The 27,456-nt window shown below is 45.7% G+C and overlaps 1 protein-coding gene across 8 annotated transcripts in view; it reads left to right on the top strand.

Annotated features, from left to right (window-relative positions):
• Positions 1-27,456, top strand: part of LOC144688934 (transducin-like enhancer protein 4) — a 200,474-nt gene that overhangs the window by 70,947 nt on the left and 102,071 nt on the right. For 4 of the 8 annotated variants that reach the window (XM_078555984.1, XM_078555983.1, XM_078555977.1 and 1 more), the window contains exons 6-8: positions 9,982-10,056; positions 14,257-14,467; positions 15,914-15,936. In XM_078555984.1, the coding sequence (XP_078412110.1) occupies positions 9,982-10,056; positions 14,257-14,467; positions 15,914-15,936 (309 nt within the window). The remainder of the gene's footprint in view (positions 1-9,981; positions 10,057-14,256; positions 14,468-15,913; positions 15,937-27,456) is intronic. The other 4 variants (XM_078555980.1, XM_078555982.1, XM_078555981.1 and 1 more) reach the window with 2 other exon arrangements.

Raw genomic sequence — 27,456 nt, 5'->3', positions numbered from 1 at the left:
TTGTTCTGGCTCTTTGCTAGAGTAATCCAAAGCTGAGGCCACTGCCCCTCTATCTTCCCAAAGCCTCGTGTGTTCGGCTTTAAAAATGTATTCAATCTTTTCCCTTACAATGCAAACCTTGCCTCAGCCACTTGGCGAAGTTTTTTTTATTCTTTCACGGGGTGCGGGCGTTGCTGGCTGGATCAGTATTTATTGCCCATCCCTACTTGCCCTTGAGAAGGTGGTGGTGGGCTGCCTTGAACCGCTGCAGTCGCTGTGGTATAGGTACACCCACAGGGCTGTTAGGGAAGGAGTTTCAGGATTTTGGTGCAGTGACAGTGAAGGAACGGCGATATATTTCCAAGTCAGGATGGTGTGTGGCTTGGAGGGGAACTTGTAGGTGGTGATGTTCCCATGAGTCTGCTGCCTTTGTCCTTCTAGGTGGGAGAGATCACAGGTTTAGAAGGTGCTGTTGAAGGGGTCTTGGTAAGTTGCAGCTGTGCATCAGTGGAGGAGGAAGTGAACGTTTAAGGTGGTGGATGGAGTGCCAATCAAGCGGGTTCTTTGTCACAGAATCACAGAATTTTAACTGCACTGAGGAGGCCATTTGGTCCATCGTGTCTGCACCAGCTCTCCAAATGAACATTATGACCTCGTGCCATTGCCCTGCCTTTTCCCAGTACCCTTGCACATTGTTGCTCATCCCTGGATAGTGTCGAACTTCTTGACTGTCGTTGGAGCTCATTCATCCAGGCAAGTGGAGAGTATTCCATCACATTCCTGACTTGTGCCTTGTAGATGGTGGACAGGCTTTGGGGAGTCAGGAAGTGAGTTACTTGCTGTAGAATTCCAAGCCTCTGACCTGCCCTTGTAGCTGCAGTATTTGTAATGCTGGTTCAGTTCAGTTTCTGGACAATGGTAACCCCCAGGATGTTGATGGTTGGGGATTCAGTGATGGGAATACCATTGAATGTCAAGGGGCGATGGTTAGATTCTCTCTTGTTGGAGATGGTCATTGCCTGGCCTTGTATAGTGCAGAAACAATTATTAGACGAAGGTGGTAGGGGCAGTTGCAAACATTCTTTTAGATACATGGGATTCAGGCAGTGAACTCACATGTGTGTTGGGGGAAATCAAGAATGGTTTGATATATTCTTCAGATAAGAGCTTGCCAAATTAGGAGGTACATGTAGCTGAGGTGGGTAAGTGAAAATGAGGTACAGATCAGTCATGATATAATTGAATGGCAGAACAAGTTTGAGGGGCTGAATGGTCTACTACTGTTCCTATGTTCAATTGCATACTTCTGGCTTCCAACAGGCTTCACTGTTGGTGCCTGTGCCTTCAGCCATCTTGGCCCTAATATGTGGATTCCCTCCCTAAACCTTTCTGCCCCTCTCCAACTCTCTCCTCCTTTAAGATGCTTCTTAAAACCCACCATTCGACCAGGCTGCTGTATCACCTGCCCTGATATTTCCTTCGGTAGCTCGGTGTCAAATTCAGGTTGATCGCGTTCCTGTGAAGCTCCTTGGGACATTTTACTCCATTAAGGCTGCCATATAAATGCAAGTTATTGTTATTGATCTTCAGAGTCATCCGATAATACAAACAGGAAACCTTGTTAACTAATATAAAAATGCAACCGGAGGAATCCAGTTCCTTCAGTGGTCAGTAACTTGAAGTGTTTTTGTTCAGCATTGTCATGGATCACTTTTCTTGTAATGCAGCTCTCCTTCAGCTCTGTATTTAAAAAAGAAACCTTTCATTTCTGCCAGGCATCTGAATGGGGCATTGTCATTGGCACCTCAGGCTGACAGAATAAAATCAACTAGGATTCCAGTCACTGATAAATTTTTTTAAAGTACTGCAGACGCTGGATATACTCAGCAGGTCAGGCACCATCTGTTGGGGAAAAAGAAGTGGACTATCTGAGATGTTTAGATCCTTCCTCAGGACCTAAAATGTTGATTTCTATTTCTCTATAGACACTGTCTGACCTGCTGAGTATTTCCAGCCTTTTCCATTTGTATTTGATGGAAGGGGTCCTCAACAGTGCTATCAAGTGGCACTTGCCTAGCAATAACCTGCTCACCGATGCTCAGTTTGGGTTCTGCCAGGGTAACTCAGCTCCTGACCTCATTACAGCTTTGGTTCAAACATAGACAAAAGAGCTGAACTCCAGAGGTGAGGGTCAGAGTGACTGCCCTTGATATCAACACTGCATTTGACTGAGTGTGGCATCAAGGAGCCCTAGCAAAACTGGCGTCAACGTGAATCAGGGGGAAAACTCTCCGCTGGTTGACGCCAAACCTAGCACAAAGGAAGATGGTTGTGGTTGTTGGAGGTCAATCATTTCGTTCCAGGACATCACTGCATGAGTTCCTCAGGGTAGTGTCCTAGGACCCAACCACCTTCAGTTGCTTCATCAATGACCTTCCTTCCATCATAAGGTCAGAAGTGGGGATGTTCATTGATTGCACAATGTTCTGTACCATTCGCGACTCCTCAGGTACTGAAACAGTCCATGTCCAAATGCAGCAAGACCTGGACAATATCCAGGCTTGTGCTGACAAGTGGCAAATAATATTCACACCAGACAAACATAAACATAGAAACATAGAAAATAGGAGCAGGAGTAGGCCGTTCGGCCCTTCGAGCCTGCTCCGCCATTCATTATGATCATGGCTGATCATCCAACTCAAAGGGCCGCTCCCGCTTTCTCCATATATCCTTTGATCCCTTTTGCCCAAGAACTATATCTAACTCCATCTTGAAAACATACAATGTTTTGGCCTCAACTACTTTCTGTGGTAACAAATTCCACAGGCTCACCACTCTGGGTGAAGAAATTTCTCCTTATCTCTGTAAAGTGCCAGACGATGACCATCTCCAACAAGAGAGAATCTAACTCTCGGCTCTTGACATTCAATGGCATTACCATAGCTGAATCCCCCACTATCAACATTGTGGGGGTTACCATTGACCAGAAACTGAACTGGGCTAGCTATATAAATACGGTGGCTACAAGAGCTGGTCAGAGACTAGGAATTCAGCAGCGAGTAACTCACCTCCTGACTCCCCAAAGTCTGTCCACCATCTACAAGGCACAAGCCAGGACAGAGATGGAATACTCTCCACTTGCCTGGATGAGTGCAGCTCCAACAACACTCAAAAAGCTCGACACCATCCAGGACAACAAATATTCACTCCATCCACCACCGACGCACAGTCGCAGCAGTGTGTACCATCTACAAGGTGCACTGCAGGAACTCACCAGGGATCCTTAGGCGGCACCTTCCAAAGTTACAACTGCTACCATCTCGAAGGACAAGGGCAGCAGGTACATGGGGACACCACTCCCCTGAAAGTTCCCCTCCAGGCCACTCACCATCCTGACTTGGAAATATATTGCCATTCCTTCACTATCACTGGGCCAAAATCCTGGAACTCCCTCCTTAACAGCACTGCAGCGGTTCAAGGAGGCAGTTCATCACCACCTTCTCAAGAGCAATTGAGGATGGGCAATGAATGCTGACCTAGCCAGCGATGCCCACATCCCATAAGCGAATTTAAAAAAAAAAATCCTAGTTACTGATTGCTATCCAACAATCTCTGCGAAAAGTATGTGCATGTTTGTGTGTGTGTGTGTGCACACGTGCATTTGTGTGTGGATGCCAATTGGTAAATCTGTGAACAAAATAGACAAAGGAACAAATTTTTTATCTCCTCCCTGCCCCCAATTCTTCATGCCAATGACTTCCATCACAGATATAAAGTACAAAGTCATGTCTGTTGAAGGAAAAGCAGCAGTGGGGCAAGATATGCGGCCAAAAGATTTAACACAAGACCCTTATCATTGAATTTGAGCTTCATCTATTCACTAACCTTCTGTAGGCTGTTTGCTGAATACATCAGACAGCAAGGGCACGGACAAGAAATATGCAGTCAGGATTTCTCCACGGACCAGGTAAATAGGGAATTTGAATGACATCCCATTGTCTGCAGTTATAAAGAAAGAAAGCTCCTGAGGCACCTGATATTTGTCCTGACTCCAGCCAAGATGCAGCCCAGCTGAGTAGTTTACACAGAGGAATTTTGAATAAGCTAATGTTGCTTTGACAAATTTATTGACCTTTTTCTTCTTGTGATATAATTATGTAATAAAAGCAAGACAACCAGTGTTTTTTTCTACACTGTATAATTACTGAAATGGAAGAATTTGTCAATGCAGCCACAAAATCACTAGAAAAATAAAGATGAGGGAGGCCATTCAGCCCATTGTAGCTCTTCCATCCAAAGACGAACCTCACCAACTTTCCTTCATTGCCCATGTCTTCAGTAGTAACGCTAGTAAACGTGGTCATTCTTTAAGTTGACTGTCTATCTATGTTATTTTAATACTCGCATACCTCTATGAGGTTACCTCTCAATTGCCATCTTTCAAGTCTGAAGGTTCCTATTTTCTCCAGTCTCCTTGCAATTGAGTTCTTTGGTGTTAGGAAACCGCCTCTTGACTTTTCTCTGTGCCACCTGGATGGCTACAGTGTCTCTCTTGTACCTTGGTGATCTTCACTTAACATAGTGCTCAAGCTGATACGCTGGACATGCAGAGGGGGCAAGAAAGTTGCTTCTGTCGGCAAATGGTGGAAGCTGGACTATAAATAAGATGTCAATCTGTGGCAGACGCGCTGAGATAGATTTCTGGCTCTGTGTGCACACCAAACTTTGGGAAATACAACATTTGTCAATTTAAGTCAGTGCTGCCTTTCATCCACTCAAAGTTGTCACTCTCAGCAGATTAGTTTAATTGATCTTGTTTTAACAAAGTGAAGCTTACTGATGAAGAAGCCCTAATTTCTTTGGCTTAGTGTGGAGAGAGCTGCAGTCTTGAGTCTCAGCTTCAGCTTCCCTCACATCTGAAGGACTCCTGGACGTGGTATCATTAAGTCTCCCAGAGCATGGAAGAGGGCATGCTTTGAGTGTTACTGTCTGAAGTTTATTCTGTCATTGACGCTTCAGACTGCAGCATGGTCTTATCTCAAGCCTAAAGCAGGGCAGGGGTGAGGCAGAACTGAGCATATAGCATTATAGTGAGTGTTTAAACTTCTGCTCGTCGTGATAGCTTTTTCCAAGTGTGAATGAATGAACAAATATATGTAATCCTTTCCACAACCTCAGGACATTGAAGTGTCAACGCTGTTGTATTGTAGGAAATGCAGCAGCCAATTTACACAAACAGCTATGAAGTGAATGACCAGATCAGACACCAGAACTTTGGCTATGCAGCACCCATTTCCCCAATTGACCGATATTAGAGGAACCTTGGGCCTCGCCTTTCAGGTCCAGAGATTGTTCCCCTTCCAAACAGGCTAAAGTTTCTCGGCCCATATATGTCTTACATGTTAGTTAAAAAGAAATAAAGTCTTGTATTTATATAGCGCCTTTCATGACCACCGGACGCCTCAATGCGCTTTACAGCCATTGAACCAGGCAGGACGACTATTTCATGAGCAGATCTTTCTTGACAAAATCTGCTCTAGAAGGATTTTGATGAAAGTAAAGAGTGTGAATGATGAGAATCACCCCTTCTCTCAGTATTACTGTTGGATGCGTTCAGGGAAAAGGCCACCGCCCCTCAGTTGCAGGTCAAGTTAGTTCTTGAACTCTTTAGTGCCCTCCTCTACAAAACCTCTTAACAGGAGTTTGATGTCTGAATGAGGATATACACTCAGGGTGGGACTCACTGTCTGATTATTTTAATGCATTGGAATAGTTTTTATTATATATTTTAATTAAAGTTAGAGCTCTGTGATAGGGTAATTTTCTTCTCTTATTGTTATTATTCATTTATATTTCTTTTAACGTATGAGCAATGAATCTGAAATGAATTTCTATATGGACAATAAAGGGAAACTGAATTGAATTGAAGTACTTCTGAAGTGTAGTCACTGTTGTAGCAAACTCCCACAAACAACAATGTAATCCTGACCAGATAATCCATTTTTATGGTGTTGATTGGGGGAAAAATGTTGGCCAGGATGCCAGGCATAATGCCCCTGCTCTTCTTCAAAATAGCGCCCTGAGATCTTAAATATCCACCCAAGATGGTGCCTCGGTTTACGCCTCATCCGAAAGATGGCACCTTGGCCAGTGCAGCACTCTCAGTACCGCACTGGAATGTCAGCCTTGATCCTTGTGCTCAAACCCTGATGGGCCTTGAGCCTGGAACCTTGTGACTCGGACGTGGCAGTGCTACCAACTGAGCTGACACTTGGAGGGCTAAGTGGTAGTAAGGTCACTGGGAGAATTCCCCATGCTCAATAATGTTGCTGGGTCTTTTGCACCCACCCAAGAGGCCAAATGGCCTCATCCAAAAGACAGCACCTCTGACGTTGCAGCCCTCCCTCTGCACTGTACGGAAATGTTAACCTGGAATATGTGCTCAAGTCTCTGGGGTGTGACAGCCGCCTGACTGGTACCAATCTCTTCAAATCACAGGGAGACAGTGGCTTAGTAGTAATGTCACTGGACTAGTAATCCAGGGACCCAGTTTAATGCTCTGGGGACATAGGTGGAATTTAAATTCAATTAATAAAATCTGGAATTCAAAACTAGTCTCAGTAATGGTGACCATGAAACTATCATCGATTGTTGTAAAAACCCATCAGCTTCACTAATGTCCTTTAGTGAAGGAAATCTGCTGTCCTTACCTGATCCGGCCTACATCTGACTCCAGACCCACAGCAGTGTGGTTGACTCTTAACTGCCCTCTGAAATGGCCTAGCAAACCAAACATTTCCTGGGCCACTAGGGTTGAGCAACAAGTGTTGGTCTTGCCAGGGCGCGCCCACACCCCACGAAAGAGTAAATTAGAAAAAAGGACACACGCAGCCCATTTTACTAATCACTGCTCTTAGTGAAAGTCCTTATTCGACAGCTCACTAATACGGAATGGGTGCAAAATTCTTAAGTTATTAAAACACCTTGATACTGTCTTTGATCGTATGGGGAAAAGACATTAGTGTGCTGTAACGGAGGCATCGAGTTTGCAGTTTTCAGCTTTGTGGATAAGCAGGTGCAATCACACGCTACCATCCCCAAAATGCCAGTAAAAATCCACAGAAGTGTATGCAATAAAAATGGAATTAGCAGTTGCTGTAAACTAGCAGCCCTTTGAGGATATGGCTTTTAACGATCCAGTGAAAGAGATACCTCACTCCTGTTTGCATGAGGGCAGAAGGAAGCTAAACTCTTTCAGGTCTGGCTTCATTTACTCAGGCTTTGAAATCCTGCTGAACCTCACTCAGTATCTTGTCAAAACTCCTGTGACTCATCAAAAAGCGCTCCAGGCAGCAAAGGAAAATTGCTAGTAAATTGGGATTATTCAAAGCTTTTATCAATGTATTGGACATCACACCATCTATTCTATTCATCATCAAGGCTGCCAATTTCCACCTCCTCAAACTTTCCCTCCTTCACCTTTACCTCACGCCCACTGATGCCAAAATCCCCCACCCTTGCCTTTTTGTCACCTTCAGGCCCAGGCTTTGCTGTGCTGTACTTGTAGACCCCCTTAAGTTCCACCCTGGACAAACTCCGACTCCTCCGAAACCCTGCTGCCAGCGTCTTGGCCCTCAATATGTCTGATTCCACAATTCTAGCCAACAGCCTCACCCGCACCACCTGTCCCGCCTCTTCCACCTGTGGGTGGCCTTCCCCACTCTGCCGCCAATTGAGGCCCTTAAGTGGCCAAATAATGCTGATTTAAGTGTCTCGTCCCACCACCGCTGGTATTAACCCAGTGGCAGGCGGCTTGGGGTGATGGCTCACCATGCGGGGAGCACAACAAGCAAACCCGTGGGGGATTGTTTGCGGCTCCAAATACGGGGTCGGGGGCATCCCTCTTTTGAAGACACTCAATGCCTGATCGAGGGACCTGACATGGGGGGTGGGGGGGTCACTGACGGCCATCCTTCTGCCCTTGCTGCCAACTCCTGCTCACCCCGCCTCCCCTGCAGCCCTCCCCACCCCGACCATCACTCACCGGTGGCCTGGGATGATCCAGCAACTATCTTGGGCCTCGGGTGGATGTTGTACCAGCAGCAGCCACCACCCCCCTGGTGGCGCTGCTGTTCATTACAGCTCCTGGCCTCTGGTTGGCTGCCGAGATTTCAGGGGAAGGCCCGCCAATTGCCTGCCAAGAGCCTGAGTAGCACATTATGCGGCAGGCCTTCCCTCAAAGAGGAGACGGAGGGCTCTAGCCAGCTCTCTAGTCGGCAGCCAGAACCCCGTTGCCTTCACAAGTTCCCGGCCCACGTTTCCGTTTACATCTTCCATTCTTCAACTGTAGCTGCCACTCTCACCCTTTCCTCCCATGTCCCACTTCCAGAGAGACAACTGTCTTAACCCCACAACCTGGGCCATTTTCCCAATGCTCCACAGTATTGTTTCCTCTCTCTCCATCTTAAAAAGACCCCTCCTTTTGATTATGCCTTTCCCATTACCACTACATTGCATTTTTCCCTCCTCTGTTCATGCCAAAGTCACTATATAAATACAGGTTGTGAATATATCAGATCAGGGGATCATATTCTCAACAACACCCTTCCTAATATATATTACAGTATTATAAGGGACATCACCGCAATACAACATGGTTTTAAAAATGCAGGAGTCACCTTATAATATCAAGAGTGCTGATCAGCAGAACTTGGTGTTCCCAGACTAAACTCAGCTATGGAATGGACAGATTGATAATCTAATCTCTTTCTCGCCTTTTCCCGCTGCTGCACTGTTACCTCTAGTGTCCCCAAAGGATCTATTCTTGACCCCCTCTTATTTCACATGTACATCCCGTCCCTCGACAACATCATCAGAAAGCATAGTATTCATTTTACATGTACATTGATGACACCCAGGTCTACTTCACCACTACCTCTTTCGACTTGGGCACTGTTGCTGAATAATCAGACTGATTATCTGACATCCAGTACTGGATGAATAGAAATGTCCTCCGATTAAACATTGGGAAAACTGAAGCCATTGATTTCAGTCCCTGCATCGAACTCAGTCCCCCTAGGTACCGACTCCATCCCTCTGCCTGGCAACAGAGCGGCATTAATTCAGTCTGTTTGTAACCTTGGTGTCACGTTTGACCCTGACCTCGTTTTCATGCCATCACGAAGATTGTCTATTTCTGTCTCCGTAACATTGCCTGACTTAAGTTTGTCAGCCACTGAAACCCTCATTCGTGCCTTTGTTACCTATAGATTTGACTGTTCAAGTGCATTCCTGGCTGGCCCCCCACATTGTACCTTCCGTAAGCTTGAAGCCATCCAAAATTCTGCTGCCACGTTTTAACTCTCAGCAAGTCCCTTTCCCCTATCACGTCTGTGCTCGCTCTACAATGGCTCCCAGTCAAGCAAGGCCTTGATTTTAAAATTCTCATCCTCGTTTTCAAATCCCTCCATGACCTCACTCCTCCTTATCTCTGTAATGTCCTCCGGTCCGCAACCCTCCAAGATATCTACACTCCCCTAATTCTGGCCTGTTGAGCATCCCCTGTTTTAATCGCTCCATCATGATTGGTGGCTGCGACTTCAGTTGCCTAAGCCCTAAGCTATGGAGTTCCCTTCCTACAACTCTCTGCCTCTCTACCTCACTTTCCTCCTTTAAGACACTCCTTAAAAACCTACCTCTTTGACCAAGCTTTTGGTCGTCTGACCTGATATCTCCTTGCGTGGCTTGGAGTCCTATTTTGTTTAAAAATGCTCCTGTGAAGTGCCTTGGGACTTTATTTTTTACATTAAAGGCGCTATATAAATAAAATTGTTGTTGATAATGCCACAAATTCCTTTAAGCTTGAAGAGCTGAAACGTATTGAAAATGGGTGTGTCTGTGGCAGTCAAACTGAGAGAAGCATGTTATTCTCTTGAAATCTATTCTTCTTAAGTGTATCTTGGGGCTTGCTAAACTCTCTCTCTCTGGTTCATTTTATGGCAGCATCAGCAGCAGGTGGTGCAGGCGATAGAGCGTGCCAAGCAAGTCACCATGGCCGAACTGAATGCCATCATCGGGGTAAGTGGCCGTCTTATATACATGGGTTAATACGAGAGGGAGCTGCTGCAGCTAAGGGGAATTTCATCAGTACCCTAAATAGGAATAGCATTTGGGGCAGTGGGGTGACTTTTTTTCTCCCAAAAATAAACTTCATTCATCAAATTTGTAAACGTACCTTACACAACAGCTCAAATTTGACATTACGTAAAACTGCAATACAATTCAATCTTTATCAATATAGAGCACTCTGAGTTCCCTCGCTCCACTTACAATTACTGGTTATCTGTACAACATACATTTCATGCCAAACATGCAGCCCTTAGGGCTTTTACATGCATTCCAGCTATGAGGTGCATTATAATGAGAAGGCCTTAGACTCTGCCTTTTCCCCAGTGAGGCTTTGCGGCAGCTGCCCCAAGCTTTACTGTGATGCTCAGCACCTAGTCCTGGACCTTGGAGTGTGCCAGTCTGCAACACCCAGTCACTGACAGCTCTTTGCACTGGCAGACCGAAGAGTGTCTTTCACCGAGTTGATGGTGCTCCAGCAGCAGTTGATGTTTGTCCCAGTGTGCGTCCCTGGGAATAGACTGTTACCCCAACTCATGTTTTGTTTCTGGCTCATTCACGTTTTGTCTTCAATCTTGCCTGGATTGAGGTCCCACTCCAGAATGTGCTGGGACATAGTTCTACAGTCGCTGATGAATCCCTGATGATCCTAGCCTTTTCCTGTGTGGGTGGGACATGAGCATGTGTTTTACTGATTGGGGGTGATGGGCAATGTGGGGAAATATCAAATTTAGCCTGATCCTGTTCTCGGGTAACAACAGTGTAGGCTTTCTTAGGTTGTTATAGATCATTTATTAGACAATGATCAAGAACGGAAAAATAGATTTTCCACCCTCCTTACTCCCCACCCACCTCCTGTTTTACCCTCTTCAGTTCAGGGCCGCTAAACCAGCAGTAGCATTCACGCTGCTAAGTATCTCTGGCGGAAACTGGCATTTCCACATGTTGGTCTCGCTTGAATCTGAAGGGGCAACATACTGAGTTCGCACTTCTGTCAGGCAGCCTCCAACAGATGCCGGAAATTCAAGCATGCCTTGCATGGGCTGGGGTGGGGTGGGGCAATTATTCGTTACCTCTTGGCTGCCAATAGCCATTGGATTTCACGATCGGTAGTGACAGCAACTACTCACAGAAGCAAAGCAGGCAACAGCAACTTGCATTTATATGGTATCTTTTATGTGGGGGAAACATCTCGAGCTGCTTCCTGGAAGTGTAATCAGATAAAAATTGACACCGAACCAAAGAAGGAGCTATTGGAAGAGGGGTCACTAAAAATTTGGCCCTGGAGGCAGGTATCAAAGAGGGTCTTCAAGCAGAAGAGTGAGATGGGGATGAAGGACAACATTTCAGAGTGAAGGGCACAGCTAAGCTGAAGGCACAGCCAGCAATGGGAAGGCAAAATGTGTTGGGAGGGAGAATTGCCTTAGGGGGCAGAACTGGAGGAACACAAAATCCTCGGAGGATTGTAGCAGGTTATAGGAGGTTACAGTGATGTGGGAAGGGTAAGGCAGCACAAGAATTTGAACACAAGGATGAGAATTTTGATTTGGGAGACATTGAGGTCTGGGAGAAATATACACACCTAAGAACAGGAGTAGATCATCCAAGCCCTCCAGTTCGTTTTACCTTCCAATTAGATCATGGCTGGTCTATTATATCTTATCTCCATCGATCTGTCTTGGCTCCATAATCCTTAATACCCACGTCAAACAAAAATCGAGCAACTTTAGTACGGTACCGTTCTTGTGCTAACTAGCTGAACAGGTTTAATAGGTTTTTTGAGTTTAATTATTTTTAATCCAAAGTATTAATTGAAGCCAATCATTAAAGCCCTATTGAGTTGTCCATGTTCCTGCATTCTGTGGCTCAGTTCATAGCACCCTCGCCTTTGAATCAGAGGGTTGTGGGTTCATGTCCCACTCCCGGAAACCAAGAACTGTGATTGTACTCGAAAGAGTTGCAATCTGTGACTGTTGGTAACTTGAAAGAGTTTCCTGCATTTCTGCTGAGCAATTTCCCATAAAATTCATTGTGTGTGTCACAATATCAGTGATGTTTTCATGTCCTCCTAAGTGCAGGGGAATGATCTGCACACTGATCCGATTTCAAAGCTGAATTTCTTAGTCTAATAAAATGCCCTATCATCATGTAGCCCATGCATGAACGTAGCCAACTGAACCTTTAGGAGTGATGGTGTTCCTCACTGGCTCGTTGCAGTGTCACTTTGTAGACAGCCTTGTTTACTGGAAGCGTCGGAACAGAAGTTGCCATGACAACCACCGGAGTGTCATCCAGTACAAAACTCCCGTCGATTGTGTTGTTTCTCCAACAGAAGGTTTTGTCCCGCGCTGATTTCCTCCCGTTGGGCTGGGATTTGGCAGCCCCATAGCCCGGCCTGTTTTCAGTGGGGAGGGATGGCATGTGAAACATGAGGCGTGGCAAAGCTCAGTGCTTTCCCACCCATCCCTGGCCCAGTCCCTGTCAACACAGTGGATGTGGGCGGGTGCTCGAATTGGCAGCCCGCCCGCCGTTTTCAAATAAATAATTAACGAGCAATCGAGCTTGTTCCCAAGCCAATTAACCCCCATTTCACACGGCCTACTCCCATAAAACGGCTGGCGTGAGTAGGAGGGGGGCGGTAGTGAGGAGATCACTTTTGAAAACGTTTTTTGTAAAGGAAAGGGGGAGGAAGTGGCATTTGTCTGGGGTGGGGGCAGGGGGCAGGGTGTGTCCTTTACATATCAGGGGCACCTGCCCACCCGCCCCCAAGATGTTACCCTTACCCTATGTGCCTCCCTGCCTATCCTCTGAAACCCTCCCTCCACCACCCCGTTGTCTTGATTCCGCCCCCCCACCCTCCGTTTCCTGATCCCTCCCTCTCTTTAAAAAAAAAGGCCTGACTTACCTGGCTCCGGCATCCATCTTCTCTTCTTCGTGGGCCAGCGTGCAGTCCTGGTAGTGCCGGCGACCCAGTCCTGGTGCTGCTGGGACTGCTTGAGCAGCCGGCCAACCAGATTGGCTGCCCTCCTTCCACCGAGGGCGCAAGTCCCCCTCTCAGCCTGTTTAGCCCCGCCCCCAGCAGCGTGTTATCATTGTGGGGCGTGTTATCTTTTGGGCATCCATTGGCTGCAGGTTGATTCCTGCAATGGTGGGCGGGTGGTGGTGGTTGAGCAATATGCGTCCCCCCCCCACCACCACTATACCCATAAGTGTCCATTCTTCACCAGTTGAGCCTATGCAGTGATCACCACAGGCTATTTAACCATAGTAGGCGTCACATCTGACCTTGGTCATGCCCTTGTCTGATGTCCACACACATTCACTTTCCCGCAGGGATCACTGAGTCATAATCGGAAGCTAGAGCCCGCATTGAAATGTCTTTTATCCCCCTTCCCTTTCTGGCCCAGTGGGTAATTGTAGGCCAATAATGGTGTTTTTAATATTAAGTGGAAACAGTGATGGAACAAAAGATTCTTAGGCATTATTGGAGAAGAGCAAATTGCTTTATTAAAAACAGTTCTATTCTCTTCAAAGCGATGTGTAATTGCGCTAAGAGATTGTGCAGATAGGCCTAATTCCTGCAGCAGCTGTTGAGATAATCAGAGGAACCTGCCCCTATGTGCTTTTTTTAAAAAATAGATTGTTACTCGATGCCATTCTTGAATCAGGGGAAGCACACTTCATCCCTGAGCCAGAAGGTTGTCCCACTGCAGAGACCTGAGCTTAAACCTCACTCCCGAGCAGTACTGAGGGAGTGCTGTTCCACCTTTCGAATGAGCTATTAAACTGTGCACCGGTCTTCCCTCTGAGGTGGACGTGAGAGATACCAAAGCACTATTTGAAAAAGAGCAGCAGAGTGCTCCTCAGTGCCCTGGTAATATTCATCCCTCAATCAACATCACAAAAACAGATTAACTGGCCACTTATTTTATTGCTGTTTGTGGGATCTTGCTGTGTGCAGATTACCAACGCTTTCCACCAAGTTACTACACTCGGTGAAGTCCCATGGCCGTGAAAGGCACCACATAAATGCGGATCTTAGTATCAGCCTATCTAGCAGCCCAGCCCTTTTGACAGGATTGAGTAGAGTTTTGGCATGACGTTAGTTTGCTGCCTTTTCTATAAATTCTATCGATTTCTTATTCACGTGAGAATGCTCACTTACAGCAGCAGCAGCTCCAGCACCTGTCCCACCATGCGCCTCCAATTCCGCTCACTCCGCATCCGTCAGGACTCCAGGCTGCAGGAATTCCCTCCATCAGCGGTGGCTCAGGCCTCCTGACCCTGTCCAGTGCCCTCGGAGTTCACGCCCATCTTGCAATGAAAGAAGACAAGAACCACTTGGACATGGACCATCACAGAGGTACGGGGGCTAAGCTGTATCTAGCAGGTGTAGATACAGATCAGGAAAATACTTTCCTTCGCATAAATGTGGAAGCCGTTTTGAGTCCTAAACAATTCAGCAAGTGCTGGGGTAAGGGATTTTAATAGGGTTGATGTAGAGAAGATGATTCCTCATGTGGGTAGTCCAAAGCTAGGGGCTGTAAATACAAGATAACCATTAATAAATCCAATAGGGATTTCAGGAAAAACTTATTTTCCCAGAGAATGGTTAGAATACGGAACAAGCTACCACATGGGTTAGTTGAGGCAAACAGCACAGAGGCCTTCATTCATTGGAATTCATTGCCACAGAAGGCTGCGGAGGCCGGGTCATTGAGTGTATTTAAGACCGAGATAGATAAGTTCTTGATAGGTAAGAGGATCAAAGGTTACGGGGAGAAGGCGGGAGAATGGGGTTGAGAAACTTATCAGCCATGATTGAATGGCGGAGCAGACTCGATGGGCCGAATGGCCTAATTTCTGCTCCTATGTCTTATGGTCTTATGGCCTTTAAAGTGATGCTAGGTAAGTAAGGAATAGAAAGATATGCAGAATGCATCAGATGGTGGTCGGGTGAGAGGATGCTCACAGGGAGCATAAGTACCAGCACTGATCAGCTGGTGTTATAGGGCATGTTTCAGGGGGCTGGCATATACGGGGACCCACCACTCCGAGTCTGCCTTTAGACAGTCAACATACTGTAACGTCATTGGCTTGAGAAAAAAAAAAAGACAATTGAGAGCTGATTAAGGACATTCCCAACTATACTCACTTAGAAATTCCTGAGTTTGATGGTTACAGGACCCAATGAAAGATTCTGTTGAATCGATGCTGAGGTAAAATGTAGATTGCACCGGTGAGTTGGTGGTGTTTTGGGTGGGGGTGGGGGGGGTGGTGGGGTGGTGGGGGGAGTGAGGGAATAGAAATTTGTCTTTGGCAGTGGCACAAAATGGGCACTATGGGATTGGGCATTCCGTTACGCTGCAGTCAGTCTGCCAGAAATGAATCTCTACGCCTTGGTGTCTGGAAGCAGAAGGGTTACCCTAACCTACATATTGGCCTGTGTCGCTGAAAGCTTAAGTTTTCTTGTGTATGAGGGAAGTAAATTGTGTAAAATTAAAACCCCACGCAATATTTGATATGTGGAGGATTTGGCACTTTTTCGTGATTTCCACGCCAATGTAACTCTATATTGTAAAGTTGAAGGAATCATTTGGTGAATCCTCCAATTCCACACACTCGATAAAGAGCCACATGTGAGGAGCATGTGTTAGATAAATTTTGGCTACAACACTGTCGATATCGTTAGTTTGGTTACTAAATTCTCCCTTATTATTCTGTTTTTCATTTCTTTTTCATCTCCACCTCCTTCACTGAACCTGACCGACCTCCTCTGCAATCCTTCTTCTACACGCTTTGCCTCCAGATCGCGACCGGGACCCCAGTCGAGTAAGTGAGATTCTGTTTTTATTCTTTTCATCTCAGCGAGGCAGTGAGATTGTAACAGCAGTAAGACTGTGACTAACAGCTCACACACACAAGCCCAAGAAAATCTGCAGGCTCCACAGTCCCATGACTCACACCAGGATTGTGTCTCCTGCGGAACTCCGCAGTTGCCTTGTTGGAGTTTACAGGCTCACCTAGATGGCAGGAGGCCACGGTATGAATCATTAGTGGATCTTTTCTAACAAGGAGACCTGTGGTAGCAGATGCTGTGATTTATCATCCAAGGCAGAGATTAGCCAACACAGCGTCGATCACTCTGGGCAGCAAACATACCAACTGGGCTTAGGTGGGGGAATGGGAAGGGGTTGCCAATACTCAGGAGCTAAACTCGAGCTGTATGATTTTATCAACAAACGACACATTCGTGTGAAGATTCTTTGTCCACTGATTAAACAGAGATATTAACCTGACGTCATTAACAGGGGACACTTGTACAACCACATTCATTAATATCATCTCACGGCACAAGTTCACTGCTGCAATTTGTAAATGAGATATATACAGAATAGCCCTCTGCTAGTATATAGACTTGACATTGCTAATGATGAAAATTTGAGGAGACTCAGCTTTATAAACTACTGAATGACAGTTACCAGAGTATTATTCATTATTCAGTATCTGACAAACCCCAGCAAAGGGTAAGCACCCTTTTGCAAATAACCGTTAACTTTATTTTTCCGAGGGTTTGCCTGAAGCATAAAAAAGCAGTAGCGCAGGGGTAGGGAAAAAAAATCAAATTTTGCATGGCATGGGAATATCGAAATTGGTAAATGAAGAAAGGGCAAGTCCATCTTGCTCACCTTTTATAATCCTGGTAGTCCCATGATACGACAGTCATGGAGTTGGTGTCTAATCATAGCAATCAATCTCTCTGTCAATAAGTCCACAACAGACCCATATACCGTATCTCAAAAATGTTATTTTCTGAATGAAATCTCTCGAATTTGCACTAACTGCTTTCACCATCTCCCAAGGAAGCCTGTTCCATAGATTGTCTACTTGCTCACAGCAACATCAGCCCAATCCAGAGACCGGACATATGACTGAAGTTGCGCGTCGTGACCCTGTGGACGTCCTGACGTGCTGACTCCATGGGAATTTCCCCCGAAGTTTCAAAATTCCAGTAGGCAATTTCCCTTCTCCCTGGGCTGAGCTGGAGTCGGAGACTTTGAGCAGTTCCTTGGGACTTTTCTGGATAGTTACCCAGGAAATTACAGCAGGCAGTTAAGAGTCAACCACATTCATTTGGTCTGGAGTTATATGTAGGCCAGACCAGGTAAGGATGGCAGATTTCCTTCCCTAAAGGATACTAGTGAACCAGGTTGGTTTTTATGACAATCCCTGATGCTTTCATGGTCACCATTACTAAGACAAGCTTTCGTTGGTTAATTAGTTGAATTTATTAATTAATTGAATTTAAATTCCACCAGCTGCAGTGGTGGGATTTCAGCCCATGTCCCCAGAGCAATAGCCTTTGGATTAGAATCTTTGCAATGTCCAGTGACATTGCCACCACACCAATGTTCCCCTGTTTAAAAAGCACTTTGTGCATCGAGGTGTAATTAGCGATGTATAGAAAGATCCTGAAGTAACCCAACCACTGTAGCCACCTGAGGTAAAGGCCCCATAGTCGCTTTCCCAGCCCTGACCCAGGAATCGTCTTAAAGTTATTTAAGTGTGTTTTTTTTTTGTCCTTTTACTACTTAGAGATAAAAGTCTATTGACAGCCTTTCAGGTTGGTTTGTCCATCACGGCTGGGAATGCAACTATAGGTCTCTTCACTAAGCACCGAAGAAAGCTGAAGTGGTCAGGCGGGAGGCAAAGCATAGATACTCAGGCAGAGGAGAGGGCAGGTCAGCTGAGAAGCCAGAGGGCTAAATTGGAGACAGAGTTAAAAGAAGTAATCAAAGACATGTGTAAAGGATAAGCAAATATTAAAACATGACAGGAAAGTGTTGCAGGAAGTGAGTGTTACAGTTACAGGGAGTGCAGGCTATAGTTTCAAATATTAATGGATTTTCATTTTTATGCTGATAAATTACGTATTTTCTATACAGGTCTGTACAAACCCCCTGGGTTACGCATAGAAGCCTGTCATTATATTCTTAACAGTCAAAGTATAATTGTATCATCCACCCAGGAGCACTGGAGGGGAATCGGACTGGCAGGAAACCCTGCGCTGGCGGCTGTGCCACCCTAATAGTTGACAGCAGCCTGCTAAATCAGAAGGATGTTGACTTTGCTGTTACCCTTCTGAGCAACACACCCGTGGCCTGATTCTGAGTAAGGCAGGCAAAACCTGGCCATTGTCCCAAAATGTGCTGGCTAATTTTCCATCGGTTGCATGTGTTCTAACATTCTGAGGATTAGCCTTGTGAACAGGAACAATGCTGACACATACCTGCCTGCCTCAAATCTCCGCTTACTTTCCCCTTCTCTAAACAAACGGCTAACTATTTAACTCTCTCAGGACAGTGGGGGAATGCTGTACGCCCCTGGAGTAAGGAACACTCTTAATTAGTCTGGATTCACTCTCCCGACTCCTATCCAGTGACCCCCTCCTACTGGAAAATGTTAGTATTTGTTGGCATCAGGAGAGGATTGGGTACAGTTATGATGCCCGCTGCAGTCAAATAACCAACCCAGTGTCAAGGCTCGCATGTGAACTATGGCTTTTAAGTATTGGAGGGCACTCATTGATTGTTACTGAAATTGGTGGGGGGGGTGGTGCTATGGAATCAAATGGCTGTCCCTTTACATTTGTGAGACCCATACTTATTGGGAAGAGTCTCCCTTGCGATATTTTACTTGGCGGAAATGTACATTTTTGTGAGTCCAGAACATTAAATACCGATGAGTGCCACAGTGCAAAGGCATGACACGGGAAAATTGTGGCAATACTTTTCCTGTCCGCAATCGGCTTGTTCAAACTGGTTAAAAGTATCTGGTTACAAAGCAATTTTCCCATAGCCTGGGTGTGGAGGCGATCGGAAACACAGATAGGTTTCCTTTTTTGTTTATCTTTGAAAGTTGAAAACTATAGGTTGTGAGTTCAGTTTAGACCCTTCATTCAGGACATCCTGCCCAGTCGTTAGGCTGTAATTACTCTATAATAAGCTCTTTCTATTATAGACTGATCCTAATCTGTTTACAAAGTGAGTACTGTTTGATACTCAGCGTGTCCGTGTCTGTTGCCATGGTTACATGCCGGCCTTATTTTATTACATTTCAGCCCGGCGCCACAGGCCATTTTGTGCCTTCTTGTGAATACAAAATGGTGATCTTCACAAGGGTGACCCCCCCTGTCCAAGTTTGGGGACAGTCGCCCAGTCTCCCAAATGAAAACCAGGCAATAAAAGCCCACGTTTCAATCAGTGAATTTAATAAGTGTTGTTAAGCATGTGGAAAGGTGCCCAGCTTTAGGGGCCACAAAAAAATTCATTAACAATGATAGGGGAAGGTCGCTGGTAGGGACCATCACAGGCCTTTTTGCCTGATGTTTACAATGCGCACAGCTCTGACAAAAAGGCTGGGTAGGTTAGGCTTGTATCCACTGGAGTTCAGAAGAGTAAGAGGTGACTTGATTGAAACCTTTAAGATCCTGAGGGATCTTGACAGGGTGGGTGTGGAGAGGATGTTTCCTCTTGTGGGAGAATCTAGAACTAAGTGTCACTGTTTAAAAATAAGGGGTTGCTCATTTAAGACAGAGATAAGGAGAGATTTTTTTTTCTCTCAGAGGATCGTGAGTCTTTGGAACTCGCTTCCTCAAAAGGCAGTGGAAGCAGAGCCTTTGAGTATTTTTAAGGCAGAGCTAGATAGATTCTTGATTAACAAGGGGTAAAAGGTTATCGGTGATAGGTGGGAGGTTACACTCAGACCATCCATGATCTTATTGAATGGTGGAACAGGCTTGAGGGGCTGAGTGGCCTACTCCCGCTCCATGTTCGTGCGTAAAGGACGATCGGAAGTGGGAATTCCGACTGCCAACGCATACAAACATTTTCCAGTAGCAGGGGTCACTGGATAGGAGTCAGGAGAGTGAATCCAGGCTAAGCCCGACTTTACCCCCATCCAACTGATGCCAATGATTGGATCTCCTTAGTACCAGCACAGCTGAGAGGGTTAACTCTGACCTTGGCTGAGCTACGTGCTGGCTAAACCTAGTGTGCTTTTGGGGAAAAATTAAGATGATGATATTGATACATTTTTTAAAAATTGTGAATGTAGTATGTTGACATATAGTCTGCATTACCACATTCTGAGCAGAAGAGGAAAGTATGAATTGAACTAAAGAATGCAGAGGTCAGGCATTGTATCTGATTTTGTGCTTATGAAATTTGGAGCAACCTATGTTTTATTACAGAATTCTTTCAATCATTGTTACAAATCATCCCACGTGAAAGATTGTGCCTTGACTCAGTAACTTTTCCAAACAATATTCCCCTGATAAAGTCAGCACTATGTGTTGTTTGCCTCAGTGAGTCCTCCAAATCATGTTATTCTGATGATACCATCACTGCTGCTAATAGTCTTCATACCAAGGTTCAGACCTAAATCAGCAAAAAAAGATTTAAAGAAACCCTGAAAGGATGTTAAAAGTTCATCACATTCCTTTTTAATGGCTTGCATTTTTAGCAGGTGTGATTTTGAAAACTATACTGAAAGTAGAACGTTGCAGAAATGAGTAATTGTCTGCCCCCTTTGGAAAAAAAAGTGTAGCTTTTTGTTTTTAGGATAGATTTAGGGCTTACAGGCTGTTTTTTTTAAAAAAAAAGCCAAACAGGGTTTTTACTGCCTTGCAGGATTTTGTAGACAAATGTGAAATCACGTAGGCTTCATGATAGAGATTTTGGGCTACTTGTTTGGCATCCTCGAAACCTTCACCAAATTATTGCCGTGTTGCTTGTCAGCCCCTTTCCTAGGAGATCTAGAGTTGGTCAGGTTGCACGGAGGCCTTGAGGGTTTTGTTCAGCCTTAGGCCAGGAAGAAAGCACGCAGGCTGGACAGGGCATGATTTAAGGAGCACTCTTGGACACGATCCAGTTCAAGCTGGTTTTGATTAGAATGCCACTATTCGTACTGGAAATATATCGCCGTTCCTTCACTGTCGCTGGGTCAAAATCCTGGAACTCCCTCCCTAACAGCACTGTGGGTGCACCTACATGGACTACAGCGGTTCAAGAAGGCAGCTCACCACCACCTTCTCCAAGGGCAACTAGGGATGGACAATAAATGCTGGCCCAGCCATCCCGTGAATGAATTTTTTAAAATTTCATCGTGTAAGGAGTGGTGTTTTGGGGGAGGGGGGTGCAGTGGAGGTGGAGTGGGGTGCAGTTAGCTCAGTTGGCTAAATGGCTAGCGTGTGGTTTGGAATAATGGCAACAGCTCGGGTTCCGTTCGCGTTCCCATGCCAGCTGAGGTAGGCTTGGGACTTGCCTCCACGCCCTGCCCCTGAGAGTGGAAGGCAATGGCAAACCACCGCTGACAAAACAAACTGTTGAGGAAACAGCTCGGGATGAAGCATCGGCAGACAATGAGCCAAGAACCTGCCTTCAGGCAGAGCACACATGAATGAATGAATGAGCATTGTGTAAACAGCTTTCAGAATCCCAGGAGTGATGCTGCACGTTGAACCGAAACAAGTGGCCTAAACAATATAAAATTACATGGGGAGATAAAAGCCACATGGAATGTGGGTAAACCTGACATGCTACTGTTGATGAATAATTCCTGTAACCATGGATATTAGCTTCTTTGATGACTCAACGAGTAAGTATCCCATGTAGTGTGTTGCTGCGCCATTGAGCCTAGGTAGGCCTGAGGCTTGACCCCCTGTCTGTGCTTCATTAGTTGACCTCAGCTGTGATTGTGCTAGGGGCTCAATCTAACTGGCTATGGAGGGGGAAGAATCGGCCAGCTGATGACTATCTTCACCACTGCTGGAAACCATGTGGGCTTTGGGTGAGGGTGGGGTCTTTGCCCTAGTTCCCACCTCCATGGTTTTGATACTCACTGTCCAGGTCCACACATGAATAATGAACATTTGGATCAGATACCATGGCACGGCTACTGCCTGTGTAACTGTACCCGAATATCAGGAGCACAAGAGACTAGTTTGGAGTGGAAATTCAGACATTTTTAAAAGAAACACTAATAAGCATAGGATAATTGGTGGGGCTTTTAATACGTTGGCAAAGCACCAAACCACTGATATTGGTAGGGTGGGGAAACCTGAGCTGAGACAGGGAGCGGTTTGTGGTATAATATTTTGATGTTTCAACAGCTGCACCAACTCTTTTATACAATGTGTAATGGTTCTGTTTTACAAGGGAAGATAAGTCTCTTTAAAATAAATAGCCGTCCCAGAGAATGAGTGAATATGTTTCCAAAAACAGTCAGATTTAGATAAGGCCACGTGAAGAGAGGCATCAATTGGAATCACCACCCTGGTGGGAAAATGTCGGGGCAGGGCGGCATTGGGTTTGTCTGTGATGCCCCAAGTGGTTGAACGGCCTGCGGGCACTCACTGGGCCTGGGCCCTCGCTCCCCCCACCCCCACACACAGGAAAAGACACCATCACTTTAGTTGGTGCCTGTCGAATGCTATCCAGCTCCCTCAGGAAAGGTGGAGGCGAATGTTGAGGGGTGGGGTAGGGGATGTTGAAGACAAGGGTATGGGGTGAGCAGAGGAAGACAAGATTGCAAGTTTAAAAATAGTTTGGATATGAAGCGGACTTTAAAGAGCCCTATGTGGTGTTGAAGGCTGGAGCTGTGCTGTGGTCAGTGTCAATGCTGCTTGTGGTCTGTTGTCAGCTTTTCAATAAGCAGAAGCTGCGGGTACAGTAGTCGGGTTTGAGTTTGCAGGTCTGTGCTGAGCGCAGGGCTTTCTCATATATCTGCTATCCTAGCTGTTTGCTGCAACAAAAAAAAGCCACAAACTGTGCTGTGTGGTAAAGTGGAATAAGGTTAAAATGTGAACAGAATGACTGCCTTAACCCGCCCCTTCCCCTGTTCCCATCCAGTATGCTGCGCAGAGCCTTTTACCAAAATAACTCAAAGGTGACTATAAGTTCTGACACTTTGCATGCTCTCAGCCTGTTAATGATGTTAAGTGTGGAGGAGGTTGTTTTGGAAGGATAGGTATTTTTTGACAATTAATGGATGGGGAAACCATAGGCCAGGAATGGGCAATTTTGCCACATGCGTTCCCGGCAAATACCAGGAATTGATGCATCAAGAATTGCTCCATCAAAGAGAAGTGGTGGAAATCTGAGATCAAGCCCACAAAAATGCTTCTCTCTCTCTCTCTCTCTCTCTTTTTCATACTCTCGCGCTCTTTCTCTCTCATGCAAACATGATGAGTTTCTGACCTCAGCTGGTTTTAGGTAGGGGAGGGAAAGAGGATTGGGTGAGAAATCTAACTTGGCCATTCTCGGGTGCATCACAACCGTCAACACAAGCCTGGCAGTAGCTTTGTGACCAGGCTCCCTCTCAGGGACTGGTGTTTAGAATGATGTGGGGGCAGTGAAGATGGCGTAGGAGGCAGGAGAGAGAAGTATATTCCTCGGTTATATTTTCTTCAGGAAGCACTGCGAATGAAGACCGGTTTCATCCAAAGTTCTGCTGTCAATCTGCACTGTGGCAGCCCTAATTATATAGTGTAAATTAATTTATGTCAATATTAAAAACATTCTGGAACAACCTGTTGGTCAGAATGTTATATGGAGCGAATTTGCACAGTACAAGACTGCTTAAGCAGTCACTGAGTTTCTTCATCTCCTACTTTAACAAAGGTGTTAGCCTGCTTAAAATAATTCAAATAGATTAGAGTCTTCCTTAAAGAAAGACTTAGTTACATAGCACCTTTCACGACCTCAGGAGGCCCAGAGTGCTTTACCGCCAATGAGTGAGTTTTGAGGTATAGCCATTATTTTAATATAAGAATTGCAGTGACCAGGTTGTTAAACGCAGGCACCCAGAACCAACCAGATAATCTGTTTTAGTGATATTGCCTGAGGAATAAATATTGGCCAGAACACCAGGGGGAGCTCCCCTCTTCTTCTTTCAGATAGCACCATGGGATCCTTTATGTCCACCTGAGAAGGCAAATGAGGCCTTGGTTATAACCTGTTCCTATGCTAATATCTCACAATACCCTTTCACTGTGTAAGTACTGAATTGTCCAACTAAGAATGGGTGAGTCAGCACAGTTTTTGAAAGCAAAATAGTGTTTAACAAACCTATTAGAGGTTTTTGTGGGTATAAATAGCAGGGTAGATAACGGAGAACCAGTAGACGTAGTATATTTGGATTTTCAGAAGGCATTCAATAAGGTGCCACACAAGTTGGTACACAAGATCAAGACTCGTGGGATTGGGAATAATATATTAGCATGGATTGAGGATTGGTTAACAGACAGAAAACAAAGAGTAGGAATGACAGGTCCTTTTCAGGATGGCAGAGTATAGTGGGGTGCTACAAGATCAGCCTCTGCCTCAGCTATTTACAACCTATATTGATGATACAAATAAGACGACCAAGTTTGTTGATGATACAAAGCTAGGTGGGAAAGCTGTGAGAAGGATGCAAAGAGGCTGCAAAAGGATATAGACCAGTTAAGTGACTAGGCAAAAAGGTGGCGTGAGGAGTAGAATGTGGTGATGTGTGAAGTGATCCACTTTGTGAGGAAGAATGGAAAAGCAGGATATTTTAAAGGTGCTGGAGTAGTAAATGTTAGGATTCAGAGGAATTTGGGTGCCCTTGTATATGAATTGCAGAAGGTTAACATGCAGGTGCAACAAGCAATTAGGAAGGCAAATGGTATATTTGTCTTTATTGCAAGCGATTTGGACTGTAAGACTAAGGCAGTATTGCTGCAGTTCAGTTGAGCTTTGGTGAGAGCACATCCTGGAATATTGTGTACAGTTTAGGCCTCCTTACCTAAGGAAGGATATACTTGTCTTACAGGGGGTGCAATGAAGGTTCACTAGATTGCTTGCTAGAATGGGAGGGCTTTCCTATGAGGAGAAATTGAGTAGAATGGCCCTATATTCTCTGGAGATTAGAAGAATGTGAGGTAGACTCAGTGAAGATGAAGAATGGCCACTTGGGTGAGGTGCCAGTGAGTTGCTGTTGCCTGTGGAAAAGTACCACAGTTTGTCATCATGGGAGGGTGGAGGGAGGTGATGACCTGAGGGGTGAGGATGCATGGGTAGCATAGTGGTAATGTTATTGGACTAGCAATCCAGAGGCCCAGATTAATGCCCCCGAGTCATGAGTTCAAATCCTGCCATGGCAGCTTGGGGTGTTTAAATCCAATTAATTAACACATCTGGAATAAAATATTAGGCTTAGTAATAATGATAATAGAACAAACGGATTGTTGTGAAAACCAATCTGCTTCACTAATGCCCTTCAGAGGAGGGAATCTGCCATCCTTATCCGGTCTGGCCAGCATGTGACTTCAGACCCCAACACTGGGCCAAGCAAGTTGTGTCAAACAGTCACAGAAAATAACACCACGGGTATGGGAGTACCTACACTACAAGGACTCTGGCAGTTCAAGAAGACGGGCTCACCACCCAGCTTCTCGAGTGCAGTAAATCCTGGCCTTGCCAGCAACGCTCACATCCCGAGATCGAATAAAGAAGAATCTACCCAGGAGCTGCCCCGATGGTGTCTTCTCTGGGCCTCCTGACGAGGAGGGACGGTGACCAAGTGCTCACTCAGTATAGAAACCTCAGAGCAAAGACGATAACTGAGCTGGATCAAACCCAAGAACCCACCGCGAAAAGACACTGTTGCGCCACGTTGTGCCACCCGGGTCACTCTGTGAAATACGTGACAAGATTCTGGGACAAATAAGGAACAACCCTTACTGGGTTGCAGCTTGTGTGAGGATCACTATAATCCTGTAAGCTGCCATGGAAATATCGGTTGCTGAAGGTTTATTAACAATTAAAATTAACAATCAAACCCCAGCGTGCATATTTTGGCAAAAGGAGCGATTGAACTTGGAATCCGATTTTTGATACATTTCTGTTCTTCTTTCCTTGCTTCAAAACGCTGTGCGCACACGCACAAAAAAAAACCATTGATTATGGTTCTGTTACGGCCTGTGACCTGGGCTGCCACTAGGCACAGCAGTTGGTATTGTGGCCAGAGGAAGTGAGGCCAAGGAAAGGAGGAAGTGAACCCAAAATGGGGAGCTTTGAATTTATAACCTTGCAAGCTGCTTGGGGCAGATGGTGCCACCATTTCCCTGGGAAAAGCTCTCCTCAACCCAGGGAGGTGGGGAAGCAAAACTGCAGTAAATCTTTGAAGCGTCTATTATGGTTGCCATGGTAGCATCGTGCAGCGATGATGCGATGGAGCGACGGCCATTGATTTTATGCCTTGCACCCGCTTGCCAGCCTGAGCCGTGTATCCCTAGGATACGAAACTTTTGATACACCCTTTGGTCAAGGGCAGATATTGCAGGTGGCAGTGGGGTGGGAAGAGGGGAGGGGCATAAACAGCTGGAGAATGAGCTACGGAAGGTTTTGATACAAGATAAGAACAGGACAGGAGTAACCACTGGCTACTGGCACAATGTCGATGCCTGATGGAACGTTATATGCCAGCTGAATTATCAGGATGGGAGAGAGGGTGGGAGCGAGAGGATCTTTCTCTGGTTTGCACTCAGAAATTGGTGGGTTGAGGCAATCAGCAGTGTACAGTCCCGAGGAAGGCTCTTAAAGACGTTCAACGCAAACAGGGCTTCTGTCTCTCCACAGATGCTGCCCAACTTGTTGAGTATTTCCAGTTTTTTTCTGTTCAGTTCCAGTATTGTTTTATACTACACAAATTGAACATTTAAGCATCAGCCAAGTAAACAGCAACATTTGCATTTATGTGGCACCTTTACTGTCACAAAGTGTCCCAAGATGCCACAAAGGAGCATTATCAAACAGAATTTGCAGTATTATTAGGGCAGATAACTGAAAGCTTGGTCAAAGAGGCAGGTTTTAAGGAGTGTCTAAGAAAGAGAGCAAAGTGGTGGGGCTTGTGGTGGGAATTCTAGTGCTTAGGGCTTAGGCAACTGGCACCCGATGGAGGAGCAAAGCAAATCTGGATTCCAAGAGGCCAGAATTAGAGGAGCACGGAGATCTCAAGATTGCAGGGCTGGAGGAGGTTGCAGGGATAGGAAGGGGCAAGACACTGAGGGAATTTGAAAAGGCCCATTTTAAAACGGAGACGTTGTTGGATTGCGAGCCGATGTCCTGCAGCCAGCACAGGAGCGATGGGTGAACTGAACTTGGAGAAAGTTGGTGCTGAGTAATAAGACTCTTGCCCGGGGGTCAGCGGGTTATGAGTTAAAGACTCACCGCAGGGTTTGAGCACATAATCTCGGCAGGAATTAAGGGGTTGTTTGTTGGAGGTGTGTTAAGCAGAGGCCCTGTCTACCTAATCAAATGACTGTAG

The sequence above is a fragment of the Cetorhinus maximus genome, chromosome 13, assembly GCF_964194155.1.
Source record: "Cetorhinus maximus chromosome 13, sCetMax3.hap1.1, whole genome shotgun sequence".
Lineage (NCBI taxonomy): Eukaryota > Metazoa > Chordata > Chondrichthyes > Lamniformes > Cetorhinidae > Cetorhinus > Cetorhinus maximus.
The sequence above is the reverse complement of the archived record's forward strand: the minus strand, read 5'-3'. Positions and strand labels throughout refer to the sequence as shown.